Source organism: Miscanthus floridulus, chromosome 6 (assembly GCF_019320115.1).
Source record: "Miscanthus floridulus cultivar M001 chromosome 6, ASM1932011v1, whole genome shotgun sequence".
NCBI classification, from domain to species: Eukaryota; Viridiplantae; Streptophyta; class Magnoliopsida; order Poales; family Poaceae; genus Miscanthus; species Miscanthus floridulus.
The window spans coordinates 138,905,930-138,933,208 of NC_089585.1; the positions used below are offsets into that span (position 1 = coordinate 138,905,930).

General features: G+C 44.8%; 2 protein-coding genes across 8 annotated transcripts in view; both read right to left on the reverse strand.

Moving 5' to 3' along the window:
• Window positions 1-20,059, reverse strand: part of LOC136459864 (protein TIFY 9-like) — a 39,847-nt gene extending 19,788 nt beyond the window's left edge. For 6 of the 7 annotated variants that reach the window (XR_010760277.1, XM_066459702.1, XM_066459703.1 and 3 more), the window contains exons 1-4: window positions 19,992-20,059; window positions 19,628-19,908; window positions 19,369-19,477; window positions 6,474-6,531 (exon numbers count right to left, since the gene is read on the reverse strand). Coding sequence is in view for 6 of the 7 variants with exons in the window: in XM_066459702.1 (XP_066315799.1) it covers window positions 6,474-6,531; window positions 19,369-19,477; window positions 19,628-19,765 (305 nt within the window). In the remaining variant the exon portion in view is untranslated. The remainder of the gene's footprint in view (window positions 1-6,473; window positions 6,532-19,368; window positions 19,478-19,627; window positions 19,909-19,991) is intronic. The other variant, XM_066459700.1, reaches the window with a different exon arrangement.
• A 2,100-nt stretch (window positions 20,060-22,159) lies between these two features.
• Window positions 22,160-25,926, reverse strand: LOC136459866 (protein TIFY 9-like). Its single transcript, XM_066459706.1, has 5 exons — window positions 25,647-25,926; window positions 25,438-25,525; window positions 25,226-25,334; window positions 24,864-24,924; window positions 22,160-22,386 (listed from the first exon to the last, which is right to left on the reverse strand). The coding sequence occupies exons 1-5, from the start codon at window positions 25,673-25,675 to the stop codon at window positions 22,371-22,373; spliced, it is 303 nt and encodes a 100-aa protein (XP_066315803.1). The 5' UTR covers window positions 25,676-25,926; the 3' UTR covers window positions 22,160-22,370.
• Window positions 25,927-27,279: the final 1,353 nt, after the last annotated feature.

Here is a 27,279-nt window from a genome sequence, read left to right on the forward strand (position 1 = left end):
TCCAGACCACCATCGTGCTCGGGGACTGTCCAGACCACCATCGTGCTCGGGGACTATCCAGACCATCATCGTGCTCGGGGACTGTTCCGACCACTCTCATGCTCGGGGACTGCCCCGACCACTCTCCTGACATTTCTCGAAGACCGCTCTCCTCGGCTACATGTGATTTGTACTCACATACAGTTGAGAGGCATTTATTTAGACCTTGCTACAAGGCTGATACCTCGCCTTCCAGCAAGCTCAGTGACTACATCGGTACGATGCACCTACCAGTGCATCTCGTATTGCTTGTACGACGATTGGATTCTCAACTTCAGTGGGAATTCTTTTTAGACCCTAGCACCACGTGCCTACGTCACCTACTACCAGGCTCGGGGACTAAGTGGGCACACTTCACTTTGCGGTGAATGTGTTTATTTTATCGACCCCTACGCTCTGACTGTTGGCCATAACTACTATTGTACAAGGGTCACTTACATTTCTTTTCAGAAATACAAGTGGGCACACTTCATCAGGAAAGAAATCTTTTTCTTTTTTCTTTAGAGCACCATGCATTCTTTGGACAACCGGAATCTTCGGCTATAATCGTGGTCTACTGCTTTCTATTCTGACCAGAATACTGGCACATTCGCTTGGTCAATGTTTCAACCAGATGGAGATGACATGAAGACGGATCGCATTAGCCGAAGGAGATCGAACAGCGTGTCGTAGCATAATACATGGTGCTCGGGGACTAGCTGTGGGGGTATTAACCCCTATACCCTTACGGCTAGGCTTGGGCCGGCCCGGACCAGGGGGTCTGGCCCACTAGAAGATGACGCGTGGCCCGGCCAATCTGTTCGGAGTCCCGCACAAGGAATCAAGGTAGATTTGGAGATCAAGCAAGATCCTGGTCGGTTAGAATAGGAATCCTTATCCGGCCACCTATGGCAATTGTAACTGATTAGGATTAGTTTCTAGATCTGTAACCCTACCCCCCGGACTATATAAGGCGGGTAGGGGACCCCTCTAAAAAACATCTCTCATTGACATACATCAATACAATCAGACGCAGGACGTAGGTATTACGCCTTCACGATGGTCGAACCTAGATAAAACCTCATGTTTGTCTTGCGTCACCATCTTATTTGTAGCTTGCGCATCTGTCTGCTGATAATCTACTACCCTGGGCATACCCCTAGGTAGACTGCCGACCATATTTCATCGACATGGTGTATATTATACTAATTTGGTTTCATAAATCTTGATGTTTTTTCTATAATAATGTTCAAACTTAAAAAGGTTTGACCTAAGACCACTATAGAAATTGATTTATCTAGAAAGAGTATAAATAAAGAGAATATTCATGGAGTTCGTGCAGAACCGATCAATAACTGCAATGAAAAGAAAAAGAAATGTCAAGAGTCCACATCAAACACAACGAACTCTCACCCTCATGCGAGGAGGAACCGAACGGGACTAAGGGTAGGGCAGAGCTACAGGGTGGTCCCTGTGGGCCACGGACCACCCTGCGCTCAGCCCAACCGAAGCCCATCCATGTAGTCTGTACTGGAGAATTGATCGTGTACGTCGCTTGGCCAGCCTTCTAGAATCACGACTCGCGAGAGACTGATGGTTCACGTATTCTCCTCCGTACGGTGTGGGTGCGGCCATCAAGATCGGATCGAGCACAGGGCATGGCGACTCCACGAGGACCTCGAGTCCACGACGGCAAATGCTAAGCCGTGAGCAGCAACCAGCAACTCAGCAGCCATTAGGATCGGGTATGTACATCAAAAGCCTAAGATGAAGACTCAATTGCTATTTGATAAGCCAAAGCCATACTCTGTACTCACGTTTCTCCTTTTTCTTTCAGCTAGGATCGGAGATTCAGAGGATCCACGTTTCTACAATTGGCAAGCCAGGAACAGCAAAAGTGCACAAGGTATGGGTATATAAAACTGATTTAATTTTAATTATATGTTTTTACGGTATTGGATTATTGGTTTGGTAAATTGAAACGTCATATAATTCTCATGTAGATTTGTTAAAAATGAAGAGGAGTGGTGATATTGCCTCTCTTTTCCAGAAATATGAGTCAAAGAAGAAGGCTTGTTCTCAATCTCCTTCTGTGGCTGCAGCTGTTCCAGAAGAGCAAATGGAAGAACAAGAAGATGGACAAGATCAAGATAGAGTGATTGAAGAAAATGTAACTCCAACTTCAATGTCTGAACAAGAAGATGGACCAGATCAAGATAGGGTGATTGAAGAAAATGTAACTCCAACTCCAATGCCTCCAAATCCACCTCCAGTTGCCCAAAAAGAACCTATTTATGATATCAGTCGGCTTCCACTTGATCCAGGGAAAGACAACCCATTGCAAATTATCCAGTCAATGATCAAGATGCAGTTCGACGATCATATATTATTAAAGGTCCATTCCAACCTTATGCACATCAATTTGAAAGTAGAAAAATTGGAAATAGGGATTGATAATTCAATCCTATGTGGTTTTATAAATATCCATGGATTGAATACAGTGTCAAGAAGGAAGCAACATTTTGCTTTGTGTGCTACTTGTTTGGAAAGGAGAAAAGTAAGAAATCTGCATTTGTTGAAGGTGGTTGGAGAAATTGGAATAGAAATGATGCACTTGATTTACATGTGGGAGGTGTAACAAGTGCTCACAACGCAGCTTAAGAAAGATGTAACTTATTTATGACTCCCCATGGAGCAATTGATGATAAAATTATGAAGGTGGATAATGAGGAGCGCCGTCTCTACAAGATTAGGTTGACTTATTCACTTAGATGTTTGAGATTTCTTTTGCGGCAAGGATTAGCATTCCATGGGCATGATGAAAGTGAAGAGTCTAGCAATAGAGTGAACTTCATTGAGCTTTTGAAGTGGCTTGCAGCAAATAATGAAGAGGTCGACAAGTTTGTTTTGAAGAATGCTCTAGGTAATTGCACATTAACTAGCCCAGACATACAAGAAGAAATTATTCAATGTTGTGTAATAGAGACTAGAGATCAAATCATTAAGGAAATTGGGGATGATCACTATACAATTTTAGCTTATGAGTCTAGTGATGTCTCTCATAAAGAACAACTAGCCCTTTGCTTGCGTTATGTTGATAAATTAGGAAGACCATGTGAGCGGTTTCTTGGAATTGTTCATGTAGATGATACTACTTCTTCATCACTTAAGGAAGCAATTCAGTCTTTACTAGTTAGTCATGGTTTGACTATAACTCAAATCCATGGTCAAGGCTACGATGGGGCTAGTAACATGAAATGAGAGATTAAAGGGCTGAAAACCTTCATTATGAAAGAATCACCATCTGTTTATTATGTTCACTGTTTTGCACATCAACTCCAATTGGTTCTTGTTGCTGTTGCCAAAGACAATGATGATTGTGTGTGGTTTTTTGATCGAGTATCCCTCTTGCTAAATATTGTTGGTAGCTCTTGTAAGCGTCATGGCATGCTTTGACATCACCAATATGCCAATGTCATTAAAGCACTTGAGTGTGGTATACTAGAATCTGGAAGTGGGTTAAATCAAGAGATGGGGCTGCCTAGATCTGGTGACACTCGGTGGGGCTCTCATTATAAAATTGTGGTCAACATGATTGCTATGTATCCCACAATTCATGATGTACTCATAGCTCTTGGATGAGATACTTCACAAAGGGGTGAATGGCCAAAAATACATAATATGGTTGGAGTATTTGAGTCATTTGATTTCATTTTCAGTGCTCATTTGATGCTTGATATTCTTGGACATACAAATGAATTGTCTGAGTGTTTGCAAAGAAAAGACCAAGATATCCTTAATGCAATGTCACTTGTCCGTTTGGCAAAGAGTAAAATGCAGCAAATGAGGTCTGAAGGGTGGGTTTCATTTTTTCAAAGGGTTACAATATTTTGCAACAAATATGGTATTCAAGTTCCTGGAATGGAACATAATTATGTGCCATATGGAAGATCAACACGTTTTGCTCAGGACCAAACAAATGATGATCACTTCAGAAGAGAAGTATATATTGGAGTCATTGATAAAATTAGTCAAGAGCTTGATAGTCGGTTTGATAAGGTAAATATGGAGTTGCTTACTTGTATGGCTGCTTTGAATCCAGCAAATTCCTTCGCTTCTTTTGATGCAAACAAGGTACATAGACTTGCTAAATTTTACCCTAATGATTTTTCAAGCTCTGACTTGCTAAGACTCGATCTGCAGCTTGAAACTTTTATTGATGACATGAGAAAAGATGAAATGTTCAAAGGCCTAAACAATCTTGTTGACCACTCAGTAAAACTTGTTGAAACAAAGAGGGATAAAGTTTATCATTGGGTCTATTTACTTATCAAATTGGTATTGCTTCTACCGGTGGCTACTGCAAGTGTTGAAAGAATATTTTCTGCAATGACCTTTATCAAGAATAAGTTGAGAAATAAGATGGGTGATAGCCTTCTCAATGATTATCTAGTGACTTTTATTGAGCGGGATATGTTCTTACAATTGAGTGAAGAAGAGATCATCAACACTTTTATGGCTATTAGAAGGCGAAGGCCTGACAAGAAGAAGAAGAAGAAGTAGTGACATTCTTCTTCAACTATTATAGATATGTAATATTTCGATCAATTCTACGTTAAGAAAGCTATACTCGTCTATTTTATGAACTCTATATGTCCTTTTTCCCTTAATTGTATTTTGTAATTCATATACTTGTGTACTGACAAGTTAAATTTATAGTGGTTAAAAAAATTTAGACAATGGACCACCATAGCTATAAATCCTGGCTACGCCACTGACTAAGGGAGCCGTGCCGCAGTTGGACAACAAGTCGACAAGACGAAAAGAAAGCATGCATGATGCATTGATCCACAGACAGTTTGTGGTTGCATTGGCTCACGAGTCACAACCAGGTCACGGGGGCACCGATGGGATAAACAAGGCTGGATGTCATGTAGCAGCATAGTTCGTCAGCTCCCGGTTTCATCGAAAACCAATCGTTTGGTCAATCGAAATGTGCTTCACATCTAAAGATGGCAACGGGTCCAATCCCCCGATTCCCCGTGGGAAATTCCCCTATTTAGGGGATGGAGATGGGCATCCCCACGGGGATCTAAACGGAGAAAAATTGCCCCCCGTCGGGTCTGGCGGGGACGTGGGTGGGGGATCAATCCCCGTACCCGATATATGCTCCCCCGCCCTGTTTAGTACACAAACTTCACTTTCTTTGTTGATGGTCCAACCAGCCCATGAAGGCCCAATATCATCCAACTATATAACACCGATAACCCTAACTTCTCCACCCTCGAGTTCCCTATCCTAGGCTCCTAGCCACCCCTCCCGCCGTCGCCAGGCTTCCAGGTGCCCGTCACCACTCACCACTACTGCACGACGGCTCCAGCAAGCCCGCAAGTTGTCCATCTGTGCACCTCTGGCGACGGCACATCCGCGTGATCCTCTAGTAGCGACGGCGCATCCACGCGCAGACACTATGGGTAGCTGCACCCTGCAGCCGCGCGTGCTCCACAAGAGCAGCGGCTTGTGTCCATGTGCTCCCCACTGGCAACAGTGCGTGCTTCCCCATTCCCCAAGGATAGTAGTGGCTTCTTGAAGTAGGTAGCTACTGGAGCTTCAGATCAAGACTTATCACCACCACCGTGGTCCATGGATTTGTCCTCCGCGTCCCTACTCCCAACTCAAGATCTTGCTATTTGGCTATTTATATTTTCTTGATTGCTATTTCTGGATTGTAATTCGTGTTGTACCCTAATTTCATATCAACGCCTTATGTGAATGGTGATGATGATAAACTAATGCGGGGCGGGGATCCCCGACGGGGATTTTCCCCATGCTGGGACGGGGATGGGGAAGAAAGCTTCCCCCGTTAGCTTTTGCGGGGACGGGGACGGGGATGGAGAATTTATCTTCCCACAGGGACGGGGATGGGGAGGCATTCCCCGACTGTGAATTCCCCGTTGCCATCTTTATTCACGCCGCCTATACGTAGCAATCTAGTATTCTACCGGTACTGTACTACTAGAAGGAAAGGGCAAAAATTGTACTACAGTGTCACACGCATGACAAACTGATAATAACTTGTCGTTTGTTTCCTTGAAAAAAATACTAGTAGTTTTCTTTGTTAGTATACTCTCTCAATTCCTCATAAATCAACTTTTAGAATTAATTGTTCTGAGTTGCATTTTCTTATTAATTTAATTAATTTATTTATACAATTGCACTACTAGAAGCAACAAAACAAATAGTATACTACAGTTGTCATACATAATAACAAATAATTAGTAACAACTTGTTGTCGTTTGTTCCTCCTTGGAAAAAAACTAGTACGTGCTAGTACTCGTTTGGTAATATAGTTTGATGACTTTGATCTAGCTAGATTTTGTTAGGAACAATAAACTCATGATGAAAAACCTAATATTATATACTACGTACAGGAAATGAGGTGCATGCATGCGTACCTCTCCTTGCGCTTCTGGAAGAATCGCTGCAAAGATCTCTTGCTTGCAATGGGCATCCCTGCGTGCCCAACAGAACAAGAAAGGCCATTATTCCATTGCCCTTTTCATTTCCCAAAGCATGCATCTACTGACATTGACATGCACTACACTTATAGTGCAAAAAAAAGTAGAAATAAGGTGTATTATACTACTCTCACAGTCACAAAATAAATAACTTTATAACAACAACAACAACGCATTTAAGTCCCAAACAAGTTAGGATACACTAGAGTTGAAACTCAGCAGAAACAATCAATGTTCAGACACGTAAATAGCTATTTTTCAAGCACTCCTATCTAAGGCTAAGTTTTTGGGTATATTCCATCCTTTCAAGTCTCCTTTTATTGTCTCTAAACAAGTCAACTTCGGTCTTCCTCTGTCTCTCTTCACGTTACTATCCTGGCTTAAGATTTCACTACGCACCGGTGCCTCTGTAGGTCTTTGTTGGACATGTCCAAACCATCTCAACCGGTGTTGGACAAGCTTTTTTTCAATTGGTGCTACCCATAATCTATCACATATATCATCGTTCCGAACTCGATCCCTTCTTGTATGACCGCAAATTCAACGCAACATACGCATTTCCGCGACACTTATCTGTTGAACATGTCGTCTTTTCGTAGGCCAACATTCTGCACCATACAACATAGTAGGTCTAATCGCCGTTCTATAAAACTTGCCTTTTAGCTTCTGTGGTACCCTTTTGTCACATAGTACACCAGATGCTTGGCGCCACTTCATCCACCTTGCTTTGATTCTATGGCTAACATCTTCATCAATATCCCCGTCTCTCTGTAGCATTGATCCTAAATATCGAAAGATATCCTTCCTAGGCACTACTTGACCTTCCGAACTAATATCTTCCTCCTCCCGAGTAGTAGTGCCGAAGTCACATCTCATATACTCAGTTTTAGTTCTACTGAGTCTAAAACCTTTGGACTCCAAAGTCTCCCGCCATAACTCCAGTTTCTGATTCACTCTTGTCCGGCTTTCATCGACTAGCACTACATCGTCCGTGAAAAGCATACACCAAGGGATGTCCCCTTGTATGTCCCTTGTAACCTCATCCATCACTAAGGCAAACAGATAAGGGCTCAAAGCTAACCCTTGATGTAGTCCTATCCTAATCGGGAAGTCATCCGTGTCTCCATCACTTGTTCGAACACTAGTCACAACATTGTTGTACATGTTAATGAGCCCGACGTACTTCGTTGGGACTTTATGTTTGTCCAAAGCCCACCATATAACATTCCTGGGTATTTTATCATATCCTTCTCCATGTCAATAAAAACCATGTATAGGTCCTTCTTCTTCTCCCTATACCGCTCCATAACTTGTCTTATTAAGAAAATGACTTCCATGGTTGACCTTCCGGGCATGAAACCAAATTGGTTCATAGAGACCCGCGTTATTGCTCTCAAGTGATGCTCGATAACTCTCTCCCATAGCTTCATAGTATGGCTCATCAACTTAATTCCCCGGTAATTACTACAACTTTAAATATCCCCTTTATTCTTCTAGATCGGTACCAATATACTTCTCCTCCACTCGTCAGACATCTTGTTCGATTGAAAAATATGGTTGAACAGCTTGGTTAGCCATAGTATAGCTATGTCCCCGAGGCATCTCCACACCTCGATTGGGATACCATCCGGTCCCATCGCCTTACCTTCTTTCATCCTTTTAAACGTCTCTCTGACCTCAGATTCTTGGATTCTCCACACAAAGCGCCTATTGGTGTCATCAAAAGAGTCATCCAACTGAAAAGTTGTGTCCGTATTCTCACCATTGAACAATTTATCAAAATAATCTTGCCATTGATGTCGGATCTCATCCTCCTTCACCAAGAGATGCTCCCTTTCTTCCTTAATGTACTTAACTTGGTTGAAGTCCCTTATCTTTCTCTCACGAACCCTAGCCATCCTCTAAATGTCGTTCTCTTCTTCCTTCGTACTCAAATGTTGGTAAAGATCCTCGTATGCTCTACTGTAAGGAAAATGGATCCTAGGCCCATTTACTTTGGATTTTGGCGTTTGATGACCAACACAACCAAATTGGAATAATGAATTTGCAAGTGATTATTTTGTAGTTCAATAGGGTGCAAGACGTGATAATCCGATAATCAACACCTTAAGCAAGACCCTAGAAGCACAAGAGAGGACATAAGATATCAAGCAAAGTCCAAGCACGAAGATATGAACCAAGCCGAACGTTAAGATCGCGAAGAAATGAGCTTCACAGAGTGACCGGACGCTGGCCTTATAGTGACCGGACACGTCTGATCAAGAGGCTCGGCAACAGCAGGCGTCAGCAGCAGCGACCGGACGCTGAGGACTGAAAGTGACCGGATGCACCGATGGCACCGTTCATCATCCCGGCAACACATTCAGTACTGACCGGACGCTGGCGGCAAAATGATCGGACACAACAACTACAGCGTCTGATCAAGTACAGAGAGGTTCCAGAGCGGCGAAGTTGCGACCGGACGCGTCCGGTGGCATGTGACCGGACGCTATCAGCATCCGATCAGTTGACCGCGCTGAAGATCAAGTGACCATTGTGAGTGACCGGACGCGTCTGGTCAGGACGACAGCAGCGTCCGGTCAGTAACAGAAAAGCGGGTTTCCTCCCCAATGGCTACTTTCTCAGTAGGGCTTATAAATAGACCCCCAACCGGCCATTTGAGTACAGTGGAGCTGAGGGAACATACCAAGGGTGTTGATACACCATTTTAGTGATCTCCACTTACATAGTGCTTAGTGATTCATTAGGTGATTAGCGTAGGTGCTTTTGTGAAGTGCTTAGGTTGATTAGACCACCGCTTATGCGCTTGCTCTAAGTTTAGGCCTAGTGTTTAGTGAGGTTTGCATACCTCTTACCACTCGGTGCTTGCGCGCACCATTGTTGTACATTGGAGGGGCTTGTAGTCTTGCGAGATCACACCAACCGCGTTTGTGGTGTGGCCGCCACCGTGTACCAAAGGGAATAAGGCCCGTGGTGGTTTGGCCGAAAGCTTGATAGTAAAGATGGCGGGGAGTGGTCCGGTAGAGGCTTGCCGGAAGGCACACCGAAGACCCACTTGCGCATGGGGAAGGCCCGGAGCTATCCATGGAGTTACCCGATCGGGAGCTTGGCCCTTGCGAGGGATTCCTTGCGAGGGGCTCCAACGAGGACTAGGGGGAAGCTTGCGTGCTTCTCGATACCTCGGTAAAAATACCGGAGTCGACGACGGGGAGTTTGCAAATCTCTACTTACTCCTTAGCTTCCGCATTTACATTGTTTGCAATAACTCCTTTTGCGGTAAAGATAGCAACACACTAGCAAAACCATAGTTGCACATCTAGATAGTTTATCTTTTGCATATGTTTTGCTAAGGTTAGAAAAAGAGACCATAGTTTAGAGTTAGAGTTCGAAGTTTCCTAATTCACCCCCTCCCTCTTAGGCGTCACGGTCCCCTTTCATCTACCCTTTGCCAAACTTACAGCTCGCTTTGCAGTCTTCTTTGCCACCTTGTAGTTCTCTATGTTGTCCACACTCCTGTCATGGTACAAGTGTCTATAGCATTCTTTCTTCTTCTTAATAGCCCTTTGGACTTCCTCGTTCCACCACCAAGTATCTTTAGCCTCGCCTCCACTTCCTTTGGTTACTCCACACACCTCTGAGGCCACCTTCCGAATGTTGGTTGCTATCTTCTCCCACATGTTGTTTATGTCCTCTTCTTCCTTCCAAGAGCCCTCTTTGATAACCCTTTTCCTGAATACCTCTGACGTCTCTTCTTTTAGTTTTCACTACTTTGTTCTTTCAATCTTGGCTTGTTTATCCCTACGGGCACGCGCCTGAAAACGAAAGTCTGCCACCAAAAGCTTATGTTGAGAAACAACACACTCCCCTGGTATCACCTTGCAACCCAAGCATGCTCGTTTGTCCTTTGTTCTTGCGAGGACAAAGTCAATCTGGCTAGAGTGTTGTTCGCTACTGAAGGTCACTAGATGAGATTCTCTCTTTCTAAAGAAAGTGTTGGCTATCATCAGGTTAAAAGCTACCGTGAAGTCTAGAACTTCCTCCCCCTCCTGATTCCTACTACCATACCCAAAACCTCCATGAACTGCCTCGAAACCTACGCGCTTGTAGTACCTACATGCCCATTAAGATCTCCTATAGAAACTTCTCACTACTAGGTACAGCTCTAATCAGGCCATCTAAATCTTCCTAGAACTGTCTCTTAGCACTCTCATCGAGGCCTACTTGGGGGGGAGGGGCATACGCACTAATTACGTTCAAGACCATATCACCAACGACAAGCTTGACTGGGATAATCCTATCTCTTTGCCTTCTCACTCCCACCATACCATTCTTGACGCTCTTATCAATAAAAACTCCTACTTTATTTCTATTCATGACTGTCCATGTGTACCAAAGCTTGAAACCTGTATTGTCCACCTCCTTCGCCTTCTGACCCTTCCATTTACTCTCTTGAACGCATAATATATTTATACGCCTCCTAGTCACGGTATCAACTAATTCTCTTAACTTACCTGTAAGTGACCCTACATTCCAACTACCTAAATGGATCATAGTTGGTTCGACTAGCTTCCTTACCCTTCGCACCCGTTGACTCAGATGTGAAGACCCTTGCTCATTTTTCACTACACTCGGGCGCCGATGTAGCACGCCACTAAGGAAGCGACGATCCGATCCTTGCTCACTTGACAACATGCCCAGATCACGACACGGTGCGTCACCAAGGGGGTGCCGACCCAGCCCTTGCCCATTTAACACCATACCCGGGTTCCGATATGGCGCGTCGCTAAGAGGGTTATGCCCCAACGGTTTCTTTCGGGTTTCATCTCCATTAGAATGGCTAGATTTAACGTTGGCTCGCCACGCCTATCACAACCCTCCTTCTTTATCAGGGCTTGGGACCTATTATGTTGAGACAATATAGGCGGAGTTAAAAATGGGACATTGTCTTCTAATGCAGAACCTAATCATGGATGCATGCAAAGGATAATTGCCAAATTTAGAAGGATATATCCTTTGGAAAAAGAAAGGAGATGGGGATACACACGTCTTTTGCCAAAGTTTTTAATATGTCTGAAATTTTTTAGAAAGTTTAGTTTACACTATGGGAAACTGGTAATTTACCGAGTGTCGAATACTTTGCCGAGTGCCAAATATCGGGCACTCAGCAAAGACTCAGTTTGCCGAGTGCAGCCGTCGGCAAAATAAAACACTCGGCAAAGGTTATTTTGCCGAGTGCCTAGTACTCGGCAAAATATAGGCACTCGGCAAACTAGAACACTCGGCAAATATTGTCAGAGGCATAACGAATCCAACGCCGTCAACTTTGCCGAGTGCCAGGCATTAGGCACTCGGCAAATAATTAAGTTTGCCGAGTGCCACAGATTGGCACTCGGCAATTTTTTTTTGATTTTTGGCCACCAATTTTTTTTGGTTGCCCTACAACAGTACCAGGAACCACATATTCAAATTTTGCACATTTTGACTGATTTTTTCTATATTTCATTAGTTTATTCCATTTTGTTGATTTTTTCGGAAAATACGAGTTTGAACTGCAGGTGCATCGAATATTGGATTTGAATGATTCGAAAAATGACATTCATGTTTGTGAGTGTAAGTTTAGGCCAAATCCAGGAACTGACCTGAAATTTCTATCAACTTGCTCACGGGGCAACGCCACCAAATTGCGTGCGAGTTGTTTTTTAATTCCATAAAATGCAAACGAAATCGAAAAAACATGAAACTTGTGGAGATGCCGTGTTATCGTATGCGTAGGCTGTGGTAAAAATTTGAGAAAGTTTCGAGCACGTTGTCACGTACCATGCTTACAAACCAGGACATCTACAGGTTTGTAAGCATGGTACGTGACAATGTGCTCGAAACTTTCTCAAATTTTTACCACAGCCTACGCATACGATAACACGGCATCTCCACAAGTTTCATGTTTTTTCGATTTCATTTGCATTTGATCACATGTGGAGATGTCCTGGTTTGTAAGCATGGTATGTGACAACGTGCTCGAAACTTTCTCAAATTTTTACCACAGCCTACGCATACGATAACACGGCATCTCCACAAGTTTCATGTTTTTTCGATTTCGTTTGCATTTTATGGAATTAAAAAACAACTCGCACGCAATTTGGTGGCGTTGCCCCGTGAGCAAGTTGATCGAAATTTCAGGTCAGTTCCTGGATTTGGCCTAAACTTACACTCACAAACATGAATGTCATTTTTCGAATCATTCAAATCCAATATTCGATGCACCTGCAGTTCAAACTCGTATTTTCCGAAAAAATCAACAAAATGAAATAAACTAATGAAATATAGAAAAAATCAGTAAAAATGTGCAAAATTTGAATATGTGGTTCCTGGTACTGTTGTAGGGCTACCAAAAAAATTGGTGGCCAAAATAAAAAAAAATTTGCCGAGTGCCTAACGCCTGGCACTCGGCGAAGATTTTTAAATAAAAAAAAGGGAATCTTCTTTGCCGAGTGCCGTAGATCTTGGCACTTGGCAAAGCTGTGGGCGGTTAAAAAAATACGTCGGCCTCCGGCCGACACACTCACACACACCACACACAGCGCCGCCGCCTTGCCTCCCCACGCCGCCCCGCCCCGTGCTGCCCCGGCCGTCGCCACCGCCACCGCCACCCTGCGCGCCCCTGGCCCCGGCCACCCCGCCACCACCACCCCGCGCGCCCCCGCCACCGCCACCCCTCCACCGGCCACCCCACCACCGCCACCCCACGCGCCCCCGGCCCCCGGCCGCCAGAGGAGGAGGGAGGAGGAGCAGGCCACCGGAGGAGCCTCACCTCGCCGCTTGCCTCAACCCGTCGGAGGTGCCCCGCCCCGACCGCGCCGCCCGCCCATGCCCGCCGGCCGGCCCACCCCGAGGAGGAGGAGAACCTCCGCACCATCCGCCGGCCACCGGAGAAGGAGGAGGACCCCGCGCCACCCGTTAACCCTGTCCACGCTGTCCGCCGTGCCCGCCCCTGTTCCAAGCAGAAGGTGGGAGAAAGGGAGGAAGAGGAGAAGGGGAACAGGAGAAGAGAGGAGACCGAGAAGAGAGGAGGAGGAGGTGCCCTGCCCCGGCCCCTTGACGCCGCCCCGTCCACGACCCTCGCCCCGTCCGTGGCCTCCGACGTCCCTCCGACGTCCAGGTATGCCCTTCCCTCGCTTCATGGTGTACAATGCTGGTGAAGGAGGAGGTCTAGGTGGAGGTCGAGGTGGTGGTGGCGTGCAATGGTGGAGGTGTAGGTGGAGGTGGAGGTGGAGAAGGAGGGTAGTGTGTTCGTTGAGGTGGTGGTGGTGTGGTCGTTGTGGTGGATGTGGTGGTGTGGTCATGGTCGTTGTGGTGGTGGTGGTAGTGTGGTGGTTGTGGTGGTGGTGGTGTGGTCGTGGTGGTGGAGGTTGTGGTGGTGGTGGTGTGGTCGTGGTGGTGGTGGTGGTGGTAGTGTGGTGGTTGTGGTGGTGGTGGTGTGGTCGTGGTGGTGGAGGTGGTGGTGTGTTGGCGGTGGATTAATATATATCTGGCTATCGGCCATCGTGTCGTATTTGTTCCCTTGATATGTGGTTGTCGGCCATCGTGCTGGTTTTTTCTTGCAGGTTTTGGAAACCTCCCCGTACAGGGGAGGTTCTGCCAAAATTTTCAACTTATAATATTGTGTTTCTTCTTTTGCAGAGAAGAGCATGTCAGAGGGGACTCGGCGACCCCGATCCTCTTCGTCGGCTTTGCGGGTCTGCCTGCACAACATCGCCTCGTCACTGCCTCGACTCGCCACTGCCCCGCTAGCCTAACTCCACTGCCACCCTAGGTATAAATAAGCCCTCCTCTCGTATCATTGTCTTAGATTGCGTAACCTAGTTAGGCGTCTCCCGTCCGAAAGAGATACGGTCGTAGGTATGCGGATCTTTGCATATCTACGACCGTATCTGTTTCGGATTGTCCATGTTTTTTGGACAGCCCATGGATGCGTAGATGGGTTAGTTTCCATGGTCTGCTCTGGTCTAAGACCGAGTTTCGGTAGCTCTTCCCTGTTGTTCTCCGGATACACACTCTCCCTGCCAGGACGTGTATCGGGAGAACAACGGGGAGGTGCTGCCGAAATTCCGTCTTGGATAGGAGTAGAGCATGGAGACTAACCTCATCTACGCATCCACGGGTGGGATTAGGACCTATCCTTCACCTATTAGATAGTAGGAACGCCGTGTAGATGCAATTGCTGGTTTTATTACTCGCTTATATATATATATATATATATATATATATATATATATATATATATATATATATATATATATATATATATATATATATATATATATATGTTAGAGGATGGATAACCGTGACTGGATGTACACGGGCCACGCAGAGATGACCCCAGAATGGATGTGCAATACCTCTGCTTTCTTAGACCATGCATTTGGCCCAGCTGCTCAAGGGGCGAGTCGGATGCCGTGTCCCTGTAGCAAATGTGACAACAGGAAAAGAAAAAATAGGAAGAAGGTGGGGGAAGATCTTTGCAAGTTTGGATTCACGCCAAACTATACCCGCTGGATCTTCTATGGTGAAGCAGATCGTATGAGAGAGGAGGCGGTGAGACAATGCCTCGAGGATTTTGATGGTGATGCCGGGGTACCAGACATGATGGATGACTTTCATGAGGCATAGTTTGGTGAAGGAATGGAGGAGGAACCAGAGGAAACCGCAAAGGCATTCTACAACATGATGTCTTCGGCACAGCAGCCCCTTCACAAAAAGACCGAGGTTTTGTGACTGGATGCCATTGGATGCCTAATGGGGTTCAAGTCGCAGTATAGCCTAAGTCGAGACGCCTTCGATGCTATGTTGGTAGTTGTTGGGACCCTGCTTCCGGAGGGTCACGTTCTGACGAAGAACATGTACGAGTCACAGAAACTTCTTCGTGCACTGAAGATGTCATATCAGCAGATCCATGCTTGTCTGAATGGTTGCGTCCTATTTAGGAAACAACACGAGAAAGCAACGCACTGTCCAAAGTGCAAATCCTCTAGGTTTCTAGAGGTAGACTCTAGTGATGGCCAGAAGAAGCAGCTTGATATCCCCGAGAAGGTCCTACGGTACCTTCCTTTTATACCAAGGATCCAACGGCTATTCATGATAGAGGAGTCCACCAAACAGATGACATGGCACAAAAATGGTAAAAGATACAATTCTGAGAAGATGGTACATCCATCCGATGGTGATGCATGGGTCCACTTTGATGGTAAACATCCCGGTAAAGCTGAGGAGGCTCGGAATGTACGTGTAGCGCTAGCAACAGACGGGTTCAATCCGTATGGAATGATGGTGGCCCCGTACACTTGTTGGCCCGTGTTCGTGATCCCCCTAAATCTTCCCCCCGGCGTCATGTTTCAACCCAAGAACGTATTCCTATCGCTCATAATTCTTGGACACCCGGGGAACAATATGGGAGTGTTCATGGAGCCTCTGATTGACGAATTGATCGATGCTTGGGAAAATGGGGTACTGACATACGACCGAGCTACAAAGAGGAACTTCAAAATGCATGTCTGGTACCAGTACTCCCTGCATGACTTCCTAGCGTATGGCATATTCTGCGGGTGGTGTGTTCACGGGAAGTTCCCATGCCCAGTATGGAAGGAAGCTGTGAGGTTCAGTTGGTTGAAGAAGGGTGGCAAGTTCTCTTCGTTCGACCAACATCATCGATTCCTCCCTTCTAACCATTCATTCAGACGAGACATCAAGAACTTTACGAAAGGTGTTCGAGTCACTGACCCTGCACCTCAGATGATGACCGGTGCCGAGGTCTGTGCTCAGATAGAGGCTCTCAAAATTGATGACAACAAAGGTGGTTTTATTGGATATGGTCAGGATCACATGTGGACTCATATATCGGGCTTGACTAGGCTCCCCTATTTCAATGACCTCCTTCTTCCACACAACATTGATGTAATGCACACTGAAAAGAATGTCGCCGAGGCACTTTGGGCAACACTCATGGACATTCCTGATAAGACAAAGGACAACGTTAAGGCTAGACTAGACCTGGCGACGTTGTGCGATAGACCAAAGCTAGTGATGAAGCCTCCTGCGCCCGGCAAGAAATGGAAAAGGCCTCATGCCGATTTCATCTTGAAAAAGGATGAAAGGAAGGAGGTATTGCGGTGGATCTAGACGTTAATGTTCCCTGATGGGTATGCGGCGAATCTGAGGAGGGGAGTGAACTTGTCTACTATGCGAGTCTTAGGGATGAAGAGTCATGACTACCACATATGGATTGAACGGCTTCTTCCTGCCATGACCCGGGGATATGTCCCCGAGAATGTCTAGCGCGTGCTGGCAGAGTTGAGCTATTTCTTTCGTCAGCTTTGTGCCAAGGAGTTATCTCGAGCCATGGTTGTTGACTTAGAGAAAGTGGCACATGTGTTGCTCTGCAAGTTGGAAAAGATCTTTCCACCCGGCTTCTTCGTGCCGATGCAGCATTTGATTTTGCACCTACCGTACGAGGCACGAATGGGGGTTCCCGTGTAGGCCCGTTGGTGCTATCCAATCGAGAGATGTCTAAAGGTTCTTCACAAAAAGTGTAGAAATAAAGCCAAAATTGAGGCGTCCGTGGCAGCGGCATTCATTATGGAGGAGGTGTCAAACTTCACAACAGCATACTATAAGGACATGGGTAACGCTCTTTATATTTATTTCTTTATTCATTCGAACGCTCAATTCTCATTACTTGTAATCATCTTGGTGTTTTCCTCGCAGTCCCAGTCGCATGGTGGCCAGGAGTGCAATGAGTTCATGGCGTACGCCCTGGCACACAAGGGCAAGGCGACAGCCCCGGACCTCACCTACAACCCGGAGGACCTGCCCGAGGCGTACACCAACACGAGCGTCCACAGCAAGCTCAGCGAGTACTCCTCGGCGGCTCGCACGCGCCATGGGGAGGACTTCGATCTGGCCTCCCAGCCCCTAGATGCGGACCTCGTGATGAGGCTTGGAGGAGGGAAGCAGCACGGCCGGTACTGGATGGCGGACAACCAAGTTGACACGGCCTCTACTCCCACCCTCTCCCAGATTCGAGCAAGGAGCACGAGCTCCTCCCTCCCTATACGACCTCGGCAGCAGAGTGCACAGCAGCAGGTGGTGGAACTCCAGGCTAGCCTATTTTATTCGTCGTTCATTGCTTTTACATATATCTTGTCTTTGCATTGTTGAAACATTGCGGGTGAAATATTGCAGGCCCAGGTGCAGAGGCTGGAGGCCAGGCACTCGGCCGAGCAGGCGGAGCAAGAGCGAAGGAGGGAGGCCGAGGAGAAGAGGCTGCATGACCTTTACGCGTTCATGGCGAACCTTCAGGCCACGACGGGTATAGCCGTGCCACCTTCGCTCCTCGCTCCAGTGGTTCATACTCCTGATCCTAGTCCGGTGAGTATGGTTGTTTATTGCTTTAGCTTGTGCGACCCTCCTGCAGAAACTCATGAATTCGCTTTTCCTTTGCGCAGCCACCGTCCGCAGGTTCGAACCCGACTCCTCAAGGGCACCACTCGATGCATCCAAGTGAACCTGGCCCTTCTCCACAGTTCAGGTGGCCAGCTGGCCCTCCTCCACAGCCCGGGGGGCCAGGTGGCCCTTCTTCACACTCCGGGTGGCAAGGGTGGCAGTAGGTACCTTGGATTGGTCTCTTTTCTTATGTTTCATGGACTTAGACTTGTGTTGGATCCTGTGATGGATATTGTGATGGTTGTGTTGGATGTGGATATTGTGATGGATGTGGATGTGATATACATTGTGATCTATATCGTGTATGTGATGGATATTGCTATGGACGAGGCATTTATGTGATATATATTGTGATTTTAGGCATGTGATGGTTGTGAATATGTGATTTGTTTGTCTGTAAAGATGGAAAGCAAAAAAGCACTCGGCAAAACTGGGCAAAACTGGGCAAAACCGACTCAGGTCCCAGATTTGCCGAGTGCTATAGTCATGGCACTCGGCAAAACTGGGCACTTTGCCGAGTGCCTCATCCAAAGCACTCGGCAAAACTGGGCACTTTGCCGAGTGCCTCGTCCATAGCACTCGGCAAAACTGGGTACTTTGCCGAGTGCCGACGCTATGGCACTCGGCAAAGAATTTTTTGGAAAAAAATAAAAAAATATTTTGCCGAGTGCCCGACACGTTACCACTCGGCAAAGGGGACGTCAGACGGACGGTCTCCGTTAGGTCAACTTTTCTTTGCCGAGTGTTGACGTGGCACTCGGCAAAGGCTTTGCCGAGTGCCCGATATATTGCACTCGGCAAAGAACCCTTTGCCGACAAAAGCTATGCCGGTGGGTCTTTGCCGAGTGTAACACTCGACAAACTCTTTGCCGAGTGCAAACTTGGGTTTGCCGAGTGTTTAGGGCACTCGGCAAAGAACCCGTGTCCAGTAGTGTTAGGACTGCGGGAGTACGTAATATGTTCATAGATTATAATCTGTACATCAAAATCTGTCGATTTTTTAGTCTGAATCTTGAGACATCTGATTTTGCTTTGCACCTTGGCTATTGTTTCCCCCCTCACATGGTTTCTGGTTGTTTCCTTAACATAAAAATGATGTAACTTTAGCTGTTTATAGCAGTTATTATAAAGACCATTTACAATCCTTGTCACAGTTTCTTTTTGTTTCAATTTTCAGATAAATGTAAACATAGCAAACATAGCAAAGATGGATTATATATTCCACGATATATAACCTAATAAAGGATGGTTAAGCATGACAGATTTATTTGGTTTCGAAAAAAGAACTGTACACAGTTATATCTAAACAGAGTTGAGTATTGGCCTAGTACTATACCTTGTCTCAACTTGGCGAGCAACTCCTCGCCGTGGTTTGGCCGCCGGTGGCGGCCGCCGTCGTCGTCTCTGCCGTCCTCACCCGCCGCCATGTTCATGACAACCTCCGCCTGTCGTGATGGCCGCATGCATGTACATAGACACGCCGCCAAAGGCATGAGAAAATTAAACGAGGGGAGACTGATCGCCCGATCGATACACGCACAGAATTAAAGCCATCAGGAATTCAGGATGGACGTGTAGTCCATGACGAATCGAACCTTATCTTGCGGGAGATGGAACACGGCGACGCCGCCGTTGTAGAACATGGTCAGAGGCTTCGTCGTCGTCGTCGTCGTCGTCGGGGCGCTGGCGGTGGCGCCGCCGCCGTTGGTGAGGTCGCCGGAGGAGCTGGCCATCTTCGTCGTGAGCAGCGGCCGGCGGCGAGGATCGGATCCCACGCACGACGACGACGACTAGCCGGCGGTACACGCCAAGGCTGTACGGTGGTTGGAGATGTATAGGGATGGATCGATATGCATGGGCAAACACACACACAGCACTACAGCAGAGAGACGCAAAAAATGAGACGAGCAATATATAATCAGATGAGGTGAGGAGGAGGATGGTTAATTTGAGCCCGACCGACGTGATGACACACAGAGAGGCAAATCGGCAGCAGCTATACAAGAGCCGGCCGGCCGATCGAGCTGATGGAGATATCAGATAGGGGATATGATATGCCTGCCTGCCTGTACGGTGAGGACGAGGAGGAGTTGGAGTCGGGTGCCCCTGCCCGTTGGAGGGCAGGCACAAACAACGACACAGAGAGGAAGGAGTCGAGGAGACGAGGCCTGCTGTGAATGAATGAATGAATACTCTAGCTAGGGCCTTGTTTAGATTACCTCAAAATTCCAAATTTTTTCACTTTTTCTCCATCACATTAATTTTTGGACGCATGTATGGAGCATTAAATGTAGGTAAAAAAATAACTAATTGCACAGTTTGGTTGTAAATCACGAGACGAATCTTTTGAGCCTAATTAGTCCATGATCGGACAAAGTTTGTCAAATACAAACGAAACGTGCTACAGTGTCCAGATTGCAAAAATTTGCAATCTAAACAAGGCCTAGATACCAAACAGAGATAGAGATAGAGAAATCCTTTTCAGCTAGGGCCTCGTTTAAATTGCAAGTTTTTTCACTCTCTCCATCACATCAAATCTTTGGACACATGCATGGAGTATTAAATGTAGATAAAAAAATAACTAATTACACAGTTTGATTGTAAACTACAAGATGAATCTTTTGAGCCTAGTTAGACCATGATTGGACAATAATTATCAAATACAAACGAAAGTGCTACAGTGCCAAATACTGATTCTAACCGCAATCTAAACGAGGCCTAGACTAGAGAGGTGCTGGCAATGGCATGCTGTGCACGTCTAGGGCCACGTTTAGTTGCGCCAAGGCGCCGCCGAAATCACTGTAGCTGTCGTTTTGTTTGTATTCGATAATAATTATCCTATCGTTGACTAATTAGGCTCAAAACGTTCGTCTCGCAAAGTACAACCAAACTGTGCAATTAGTTTTTGATTTCGTCAACATTTAGTACTCCATGTATATACCGCAAATTTGATGTGATGGGGAATCTTCTTTTTACATAGTATCAAAGTTGAGAATTTGGTGGAACTAAACAGGGCCCAGGAAACAATTCATCTCACCCACTCTACAGTGGAGTGCATTATTACAATGTCAATGAGCACGTGTAAAATAAGGTAGGAGCAGGAATTGGTGGCGACCAGATCGAGGAGATATACTATTATCACTGTGTCGCTGTCGGATTTTATTAGCCACGGAACCAACAGGCTACGTTGGCTGCTGTTGAATTTGGATCAAGTGAGGGGTACGTTATTGTCTTTATACTCCATCAGAGAAATACTAGAAAAAATTTGGGATTTGAACTGTGATAATCAACAGAGGATTTTTCTACTACTGTGGTGTTGGTGGTCTGCACGCAACAAAGTGGGGAACGAAGGAAGAGCACCCAAGAAGTTGTTAATGATGTGTTTTATCATCTGAAAGCATGGAGTTTAGTGCTAACACGTGCGTGCCTTCACGGGGTGAGTGTGCGTGCATTGTGAACGGATTCGTTGTATCGTGTAATCTCAAAAAAAAAATGATCCATTACACACACAATCTGCCATTTCAAGGTGGAAGGTACCCCCAACAATTTATAAGATAAATTGTGCATGAGACTAACCAAGGAGGATGGGGATTTAAGTTGTATGCCATGCGATTTTAGTGTGCCTTCGTTTTGAATTAGAGACCATAAGATTGAGCATTAGATTTGAGGGTCCCTTATACAAGTGTTTGTTATAATGGATTTGAGGGCTAGTGCTGGGTAGAAAATCAAGCTAAAATGAGGGGAGCTCTCAAAATCAAAAGTAGTGGTTGTAACTTGAGGGCATCTGCTAGAGTTGCTCTAATAGTGGGTACTCAAGGCGTCTCCAATAATATGGGCTAGCACTAGGTCTAAGGTGATAAATACTACTACAAGCTATGGGAGAGGTATGCATCGTAAAGCGTGCGAGACTATATCTTCGCTACACGCTAGTCTCTTTTGTTTTTTTTGTACTGTTTAGCGAGAAAATTGATTCAACTAACTCTGAGCTAGCAGATCACTAAAGACGTCCTCATCTTAATATTTGTGGATAGATTTTAAACGACATAAGTTGTGAATGGATGGAAATATGGAATAACATGTACTAATACATGACCAACAAGATGGAATCCATATATGCATTCCTCATCTTAATATTTGTGGATAGATTTTAAACGACATAAGTTGTGAATGGATAGAATAACATGTACTAATACATGACCAACAAGATGGAATCCATATATACATTACTGAGTGGTAACTAAACCAAGCGGGCCTCCATATGCATTTCTAAGTGGTAACTTAAAAAAAGTAGGCCCTTCATCATTGAGCTGGCTGCCCACTACCATCAGCCGCTGGTGATCAAGGCCCATACAGCCTGCAGAAACGAAACAACATGCTTAAATTAACTTCAGCAGTTCAGCGACACAACTAAAATCATATTCTTTCAGGATTTTTTTTGAACGAAAACTGTGGAGCAGAGCTCCCCAGCGCTTGCATTAAAACTTAACAGAGCCAAACAACATTACAACAGGTTAGCCAAAAGCTAACTGAGGGCTACAGCATTCTTTCAGGAATTGATACAATGTACTCACTCCGTCCCAAAATAAGTGATATTTTATTTTTTGTCCTAAGTCAAACTATTTCAAGTTTGACCAAATTTATACAAAAAAAATTACTAATGTTTATGATACCAAATAAGTATTTTTAGATTTATCACGAAGTATATTTTCATATCCAACCTCTTCAGTGTCATAATTATTGATGTTTTTGTCTATAGATACGGTCAAACTTGAAATTGTTTGACTTAGGACAAACCTAAAACATCGTTTATTTTGGGACGGAGGGAGTACTAGTTTTACCACATGTTAGTTACAAATCCCCTAACTGCATCGGGGTCAAAACACGTAAATTATCTTTTTGCAACCTGTACTCACAGAAATAACGGAGTATACATGGTAGCTTAGACTTCCTACACTGACATTTTTCTCTCTTTTTTTTTTGAAAATGTCCTATACTGATACTTGACCTATGAACACAGTGTACCAGCAGGAATTGATGACGACAAACCACCGCAACGTCTTGTTGGTGGTGGCACATGATAAGAGCATCTTCAAGAGACATGACACTTTATCACCAAATTTAGAAAATAAAACAAAAAAATTAAAACCACCCTTCTTGCTCTCTGTTAATGGAGAGGCTACATCGCTCTCTGAATTCATATATGTGATATGGGATATTTGAATCACCTAAACTAAATTTTAGTTGTGGTTTTGGATAAAATAGAATGACTAAATATGAACTAATCATGGACTACTAATAAGAACTAAAAGAGGCTAATTGATGGCTAGAACTCATTAGAATTTTTTTATTAGTCTATGTGCCTATTATCTTATGACGGACTAAACTTTAGTCCGGTGATCCAAACACGTCCTTAGTTCCCTCATGACTTTTTTTCACACAAGAAAAATTATGACAAGTTATTGGAGCATAGAGACTGTTCATGGAGACACGGGAGATATATAAAAAGTATTCATAAAATGAGCCTCTAATTAAACATAATAAAATTTAATGTTAGAGAGATTCTTGGAATTGCTCTGAATCTTTCTATATACGTGCTGAACCGATAACTGCAACGAAAAGAAAAGGAATATCAAGTTCACGTCAAGCGGAACTCTTTGCCCTCATGGCCTCGTCCGAGGACGAACTGAAAGGAACTCCCACAGTTTGTTCTTTCATTGGCTCACGAGTCACGGGACGTCGATGGAATCGACAAGGCTGGGCTGTCATGTTGCGTCAGCTCCGGTGCGCGAAAACCAATTGCTTGGTCAACTCAAACGTGCTTCACGCCGCCTATATTTATAGCACTCTACAGTCTACTGGATGGGTTCATGTCATGACTACTTAGAGCGTGTTTAGTTGGGTGAATTTGGTAATTTGGGCTACCGTAGCACTTTTATTTTTATTTTGTAATTAGTGTTTAATCATGGACTAATTATGCTCAAAACGTTCGTCTCGTAATTTCCAACCAAACTGTGCAATTAGTTTTTTTTCGTCTACATTTAATGCTCTATACACGTATTGCAAGATTCGATGTGACGGGTACTGTAGCACTTTTTGGGATTTGGGTAGTAACTGAACACGGGCTTACTTACACGGCTAGTATACTGTGTGTACTAGTGGAAGCAACAAAACAAATGTACTACAGTTGTCATGCATGACAAATCAAAATTAACAACTTCTTTGTCTGTTTCCTTGGAAAAAAAAACCTTCATCTGTCCTGAATAATAAGACGTTTTGGCATGTTTACATTCATAACTTTCACTATGTATCTAGACGCAACATTTATCTGGAAGCGTAATAAAAGTTATGAATCTAGAAAAGTCAAACCGTCTTATAATTTAGAATAGAGGGAGTACTCGTTTGTTATATACTTTCTCATATGTCAATAAAAAATTAACTTTAAAGTTGTTCTAAATTAAACTTTCTTATTGACTAATTTTATACAATTGCACTACTAGAAGCAACAAAACAAAATAACAACTTATCATTTGTTTCCCTCACAAAAAAAAGAACCACTCGTTTGTCAGTGTAGTTTGAGCTAGCTAGCTTTGTTTAGAACAGTAAACTCATGGTGAGACCTAAATATATATCATCCCCAGTTCCAAATTAGACATCTTTTTTTACTTTTCTAGATACATAACTTTGCTATGCACCTAATACATGATATGTGTCTAGATACATAATGAAAGTTGTGTGTCAAAAAAAAACCAAAACGACTTATAAATGAAAATAATGGAGAGAGTATATATTATGTAATATAGTACAGGAAATGAGGTGCATATGCATGCGTACCTCTCCTTGCGCTTCTGGAAGAAGCGCTGCAAAGATCTCTTGCTTGCCATGGGCATCATCTCTGCGTGCGCAACAGAACAAGAAAGGCTATTATTGCCTTGCCCTTTTCATTTCCCAAAGCATGCACATGTACTATATGACATAGTGACATGATATGCACTAGACTTTACATAAGTGCAAAAAGAAAAGTAGTAATCGTGGAATATATAATCCATGCATCTTCACTAAATAAAATACAGGCTGCCTAAAAATCTGACCGCAGGTTTATTATTTGGAGGCTACAAAGAAATATTTGGAGGCTACAAAGAAAATTGTAGATAGCTAGCTAGAGTTGATTAATAATAATCGTCTACTACTATTACCTTGTCTCAACTTGGCGAGCAACTCCTCGCCGTGGTTTGGCCGCCGGTGGCGGCGGCCGTCGTCTCCGCCGTCCTCATCACCCGCCGCCATCTTCATGAGAGCCTCCGCCTGTCGCCATTGCCGGATGCATGCACACGCCAAGGCATGAGAGAAAGCGAGGCAAGACTGGTCGACCGTACACACAGAACGAAAGCCATCGGGATGCATGGACCTTATCTTGCGGGAGATGGAACACGGCGACGCCGCCGTTGTAGAACATGGTCAGAGGCTTCGTCGTCGTCGCCGTGGCGCCGGCGGCGCTGTGTACCATATGGACGTAATAACAAACAGCGGCGTTCAGTCGGTCAGTCAGGCAGCAGGCCGGCCTACCGCCTACGGCGGCTAATAAGATCGGAATCGGATTTGAGTTTTATTATTTACCTGGTGAAGTCGCCGGAGGAGCTGGCCATCTTCGTCGTCAGCAGCAGGGCGAGGATCCTATGCACGCCGACTAGCCGCCGGCCGGTCGTAGGCCAAGCGGTATATATGCTTTGAGAGCCCGACCGACGTGATCACACAGAAGGACAAATCCGCAGCAACTATATAGGACTACTAGGAGCCGGCCGGCCACACGGTGTACTATATAGCAACTATATACGGTATCAGATAATAGCTAGGGGATGTGATATGCATGCCTGTGTTCACACGGTGTACTGTTGCCTGGAGCTGGAGGTGAGGACGATGAGGATAAAAGCACGAGTTGGGGTTGCGAATCAGCTGATGGGTGCCCCTGCAGCCCTGCTCGATCGGACATATCGACGACATCAGCCGCGTGGGTGCTGCCCGTTGAAGAGCAGGCACAACGACGTAGAGAGGAGAACGACACTACGACAGAGACAAGCAAAATAGTTTCAGCATTTCTAGCTCCTAAGTCCTAATATATTTATTGTAAAAATACATTTCATAATAATACTCATTATATATTAAAAGTATAGTATATCTATATGAAAATTAAATTAAAAATAAATTGTCAAAAAAACGATATATGTATATATGTATACTTGTTTTTTGGAACCGTGTGAGTACTCTAGTCTAGATAACCAGATAGATAAACAGACAGAGATAGAAAAATTGTTTTCAACCAGAGGTGCTGGCACGCTGTGTACGTCCAGGAGAGAAATTCATCCCACTCTACAGTACATTATCTGGAAGAAATTTATTTCAATGTCAATGAGCACGTGTAATATATGGTAGTGGGCTACTAGTGGCCATGTACACGGAGCAGGATTATTGGTGGTGACCAGATCGAGGAGACAACAAAACTGTGTCCATATCGGCCTTTATCTGCCAACGAAACTTACAGGCTTACGGCTATGCTCGAAAGCTACAGTACCACGAATACCCGAGTCCGGCGATCGCCGGCTCGGAATGACCGTGTGCCTCACCGGCCTGCTGTACCAGACGCTGGTCTCGGTTTCTTTCTTGAGGCCGGGAAAATCAGACTGAGAATTCTTGCTTCACAGTTTGCGATGAAATTAGTAGGGGGAAAGAAAAACAGAGCCATGGTTGTTGAGCCGTATATGTGTGCCATGTTCAGTCCTCAGTTTTGTAATAGGAAATTTCCTGTACCATTTGTTTGCTGAATTACCTGTACAGATTAATGGAGGACAGAAATAACTTTAGTACCCATGTTTCGTTATAGGAAGAGGGATGCCACGGTTAAGTTTTCCAATTAAAATACGTTGCATGGAGACACACAGAGACAGTGCATGTCCAATACCAGAACATCAAGTTTTCTAGGATTTTTTTTTAATCACACAACATACTCAAGAGATTGGTTTGCTAGAGTTCAATTTGATTATTGTCAAGTTGCTAAAGTTCCTAATATGCACTTGGCTCTGCTCAATACCGGTAAAACGCCTCATTTTGATACGGTACACTATACTGATTGGGCATATCAAATGAAGATGCATCTTATCTTACTTCATCCTAGGCTTTGGAAGATTGTTTATATAGGTGTTGTAACATTCCGGGTTTTTGTGCAACAAAAAATAAGAACCTTTAAAAAAATTCT

What these genes read in the sequence shown, in the direction of transcription:
- LOC136459866 (XM_066459706.1), bottom strand. Translation starts at nt 25,675, where the DNA reads ATGGCCAGCTCCTCCGGCGACTTCACCAG. An exon ending in TCCTCCGGCGACTTCACCAG is followed by an intron (nt 25,526 to 25,646) that starts GTAAATAATAAA and finishes TATGGTACACAG; the next exon opens with CGCCGCCGGCGCCACGGCGA. An exon ending in GCTCGCCAAGTTGAGACAAG is followed by an intron (nt 24,925 to 25,225) that starts GTAATAGTAGTA and finishes TTGCGCACGCAG; the next exon opens with AGATGATGCCCATGGCAAGC.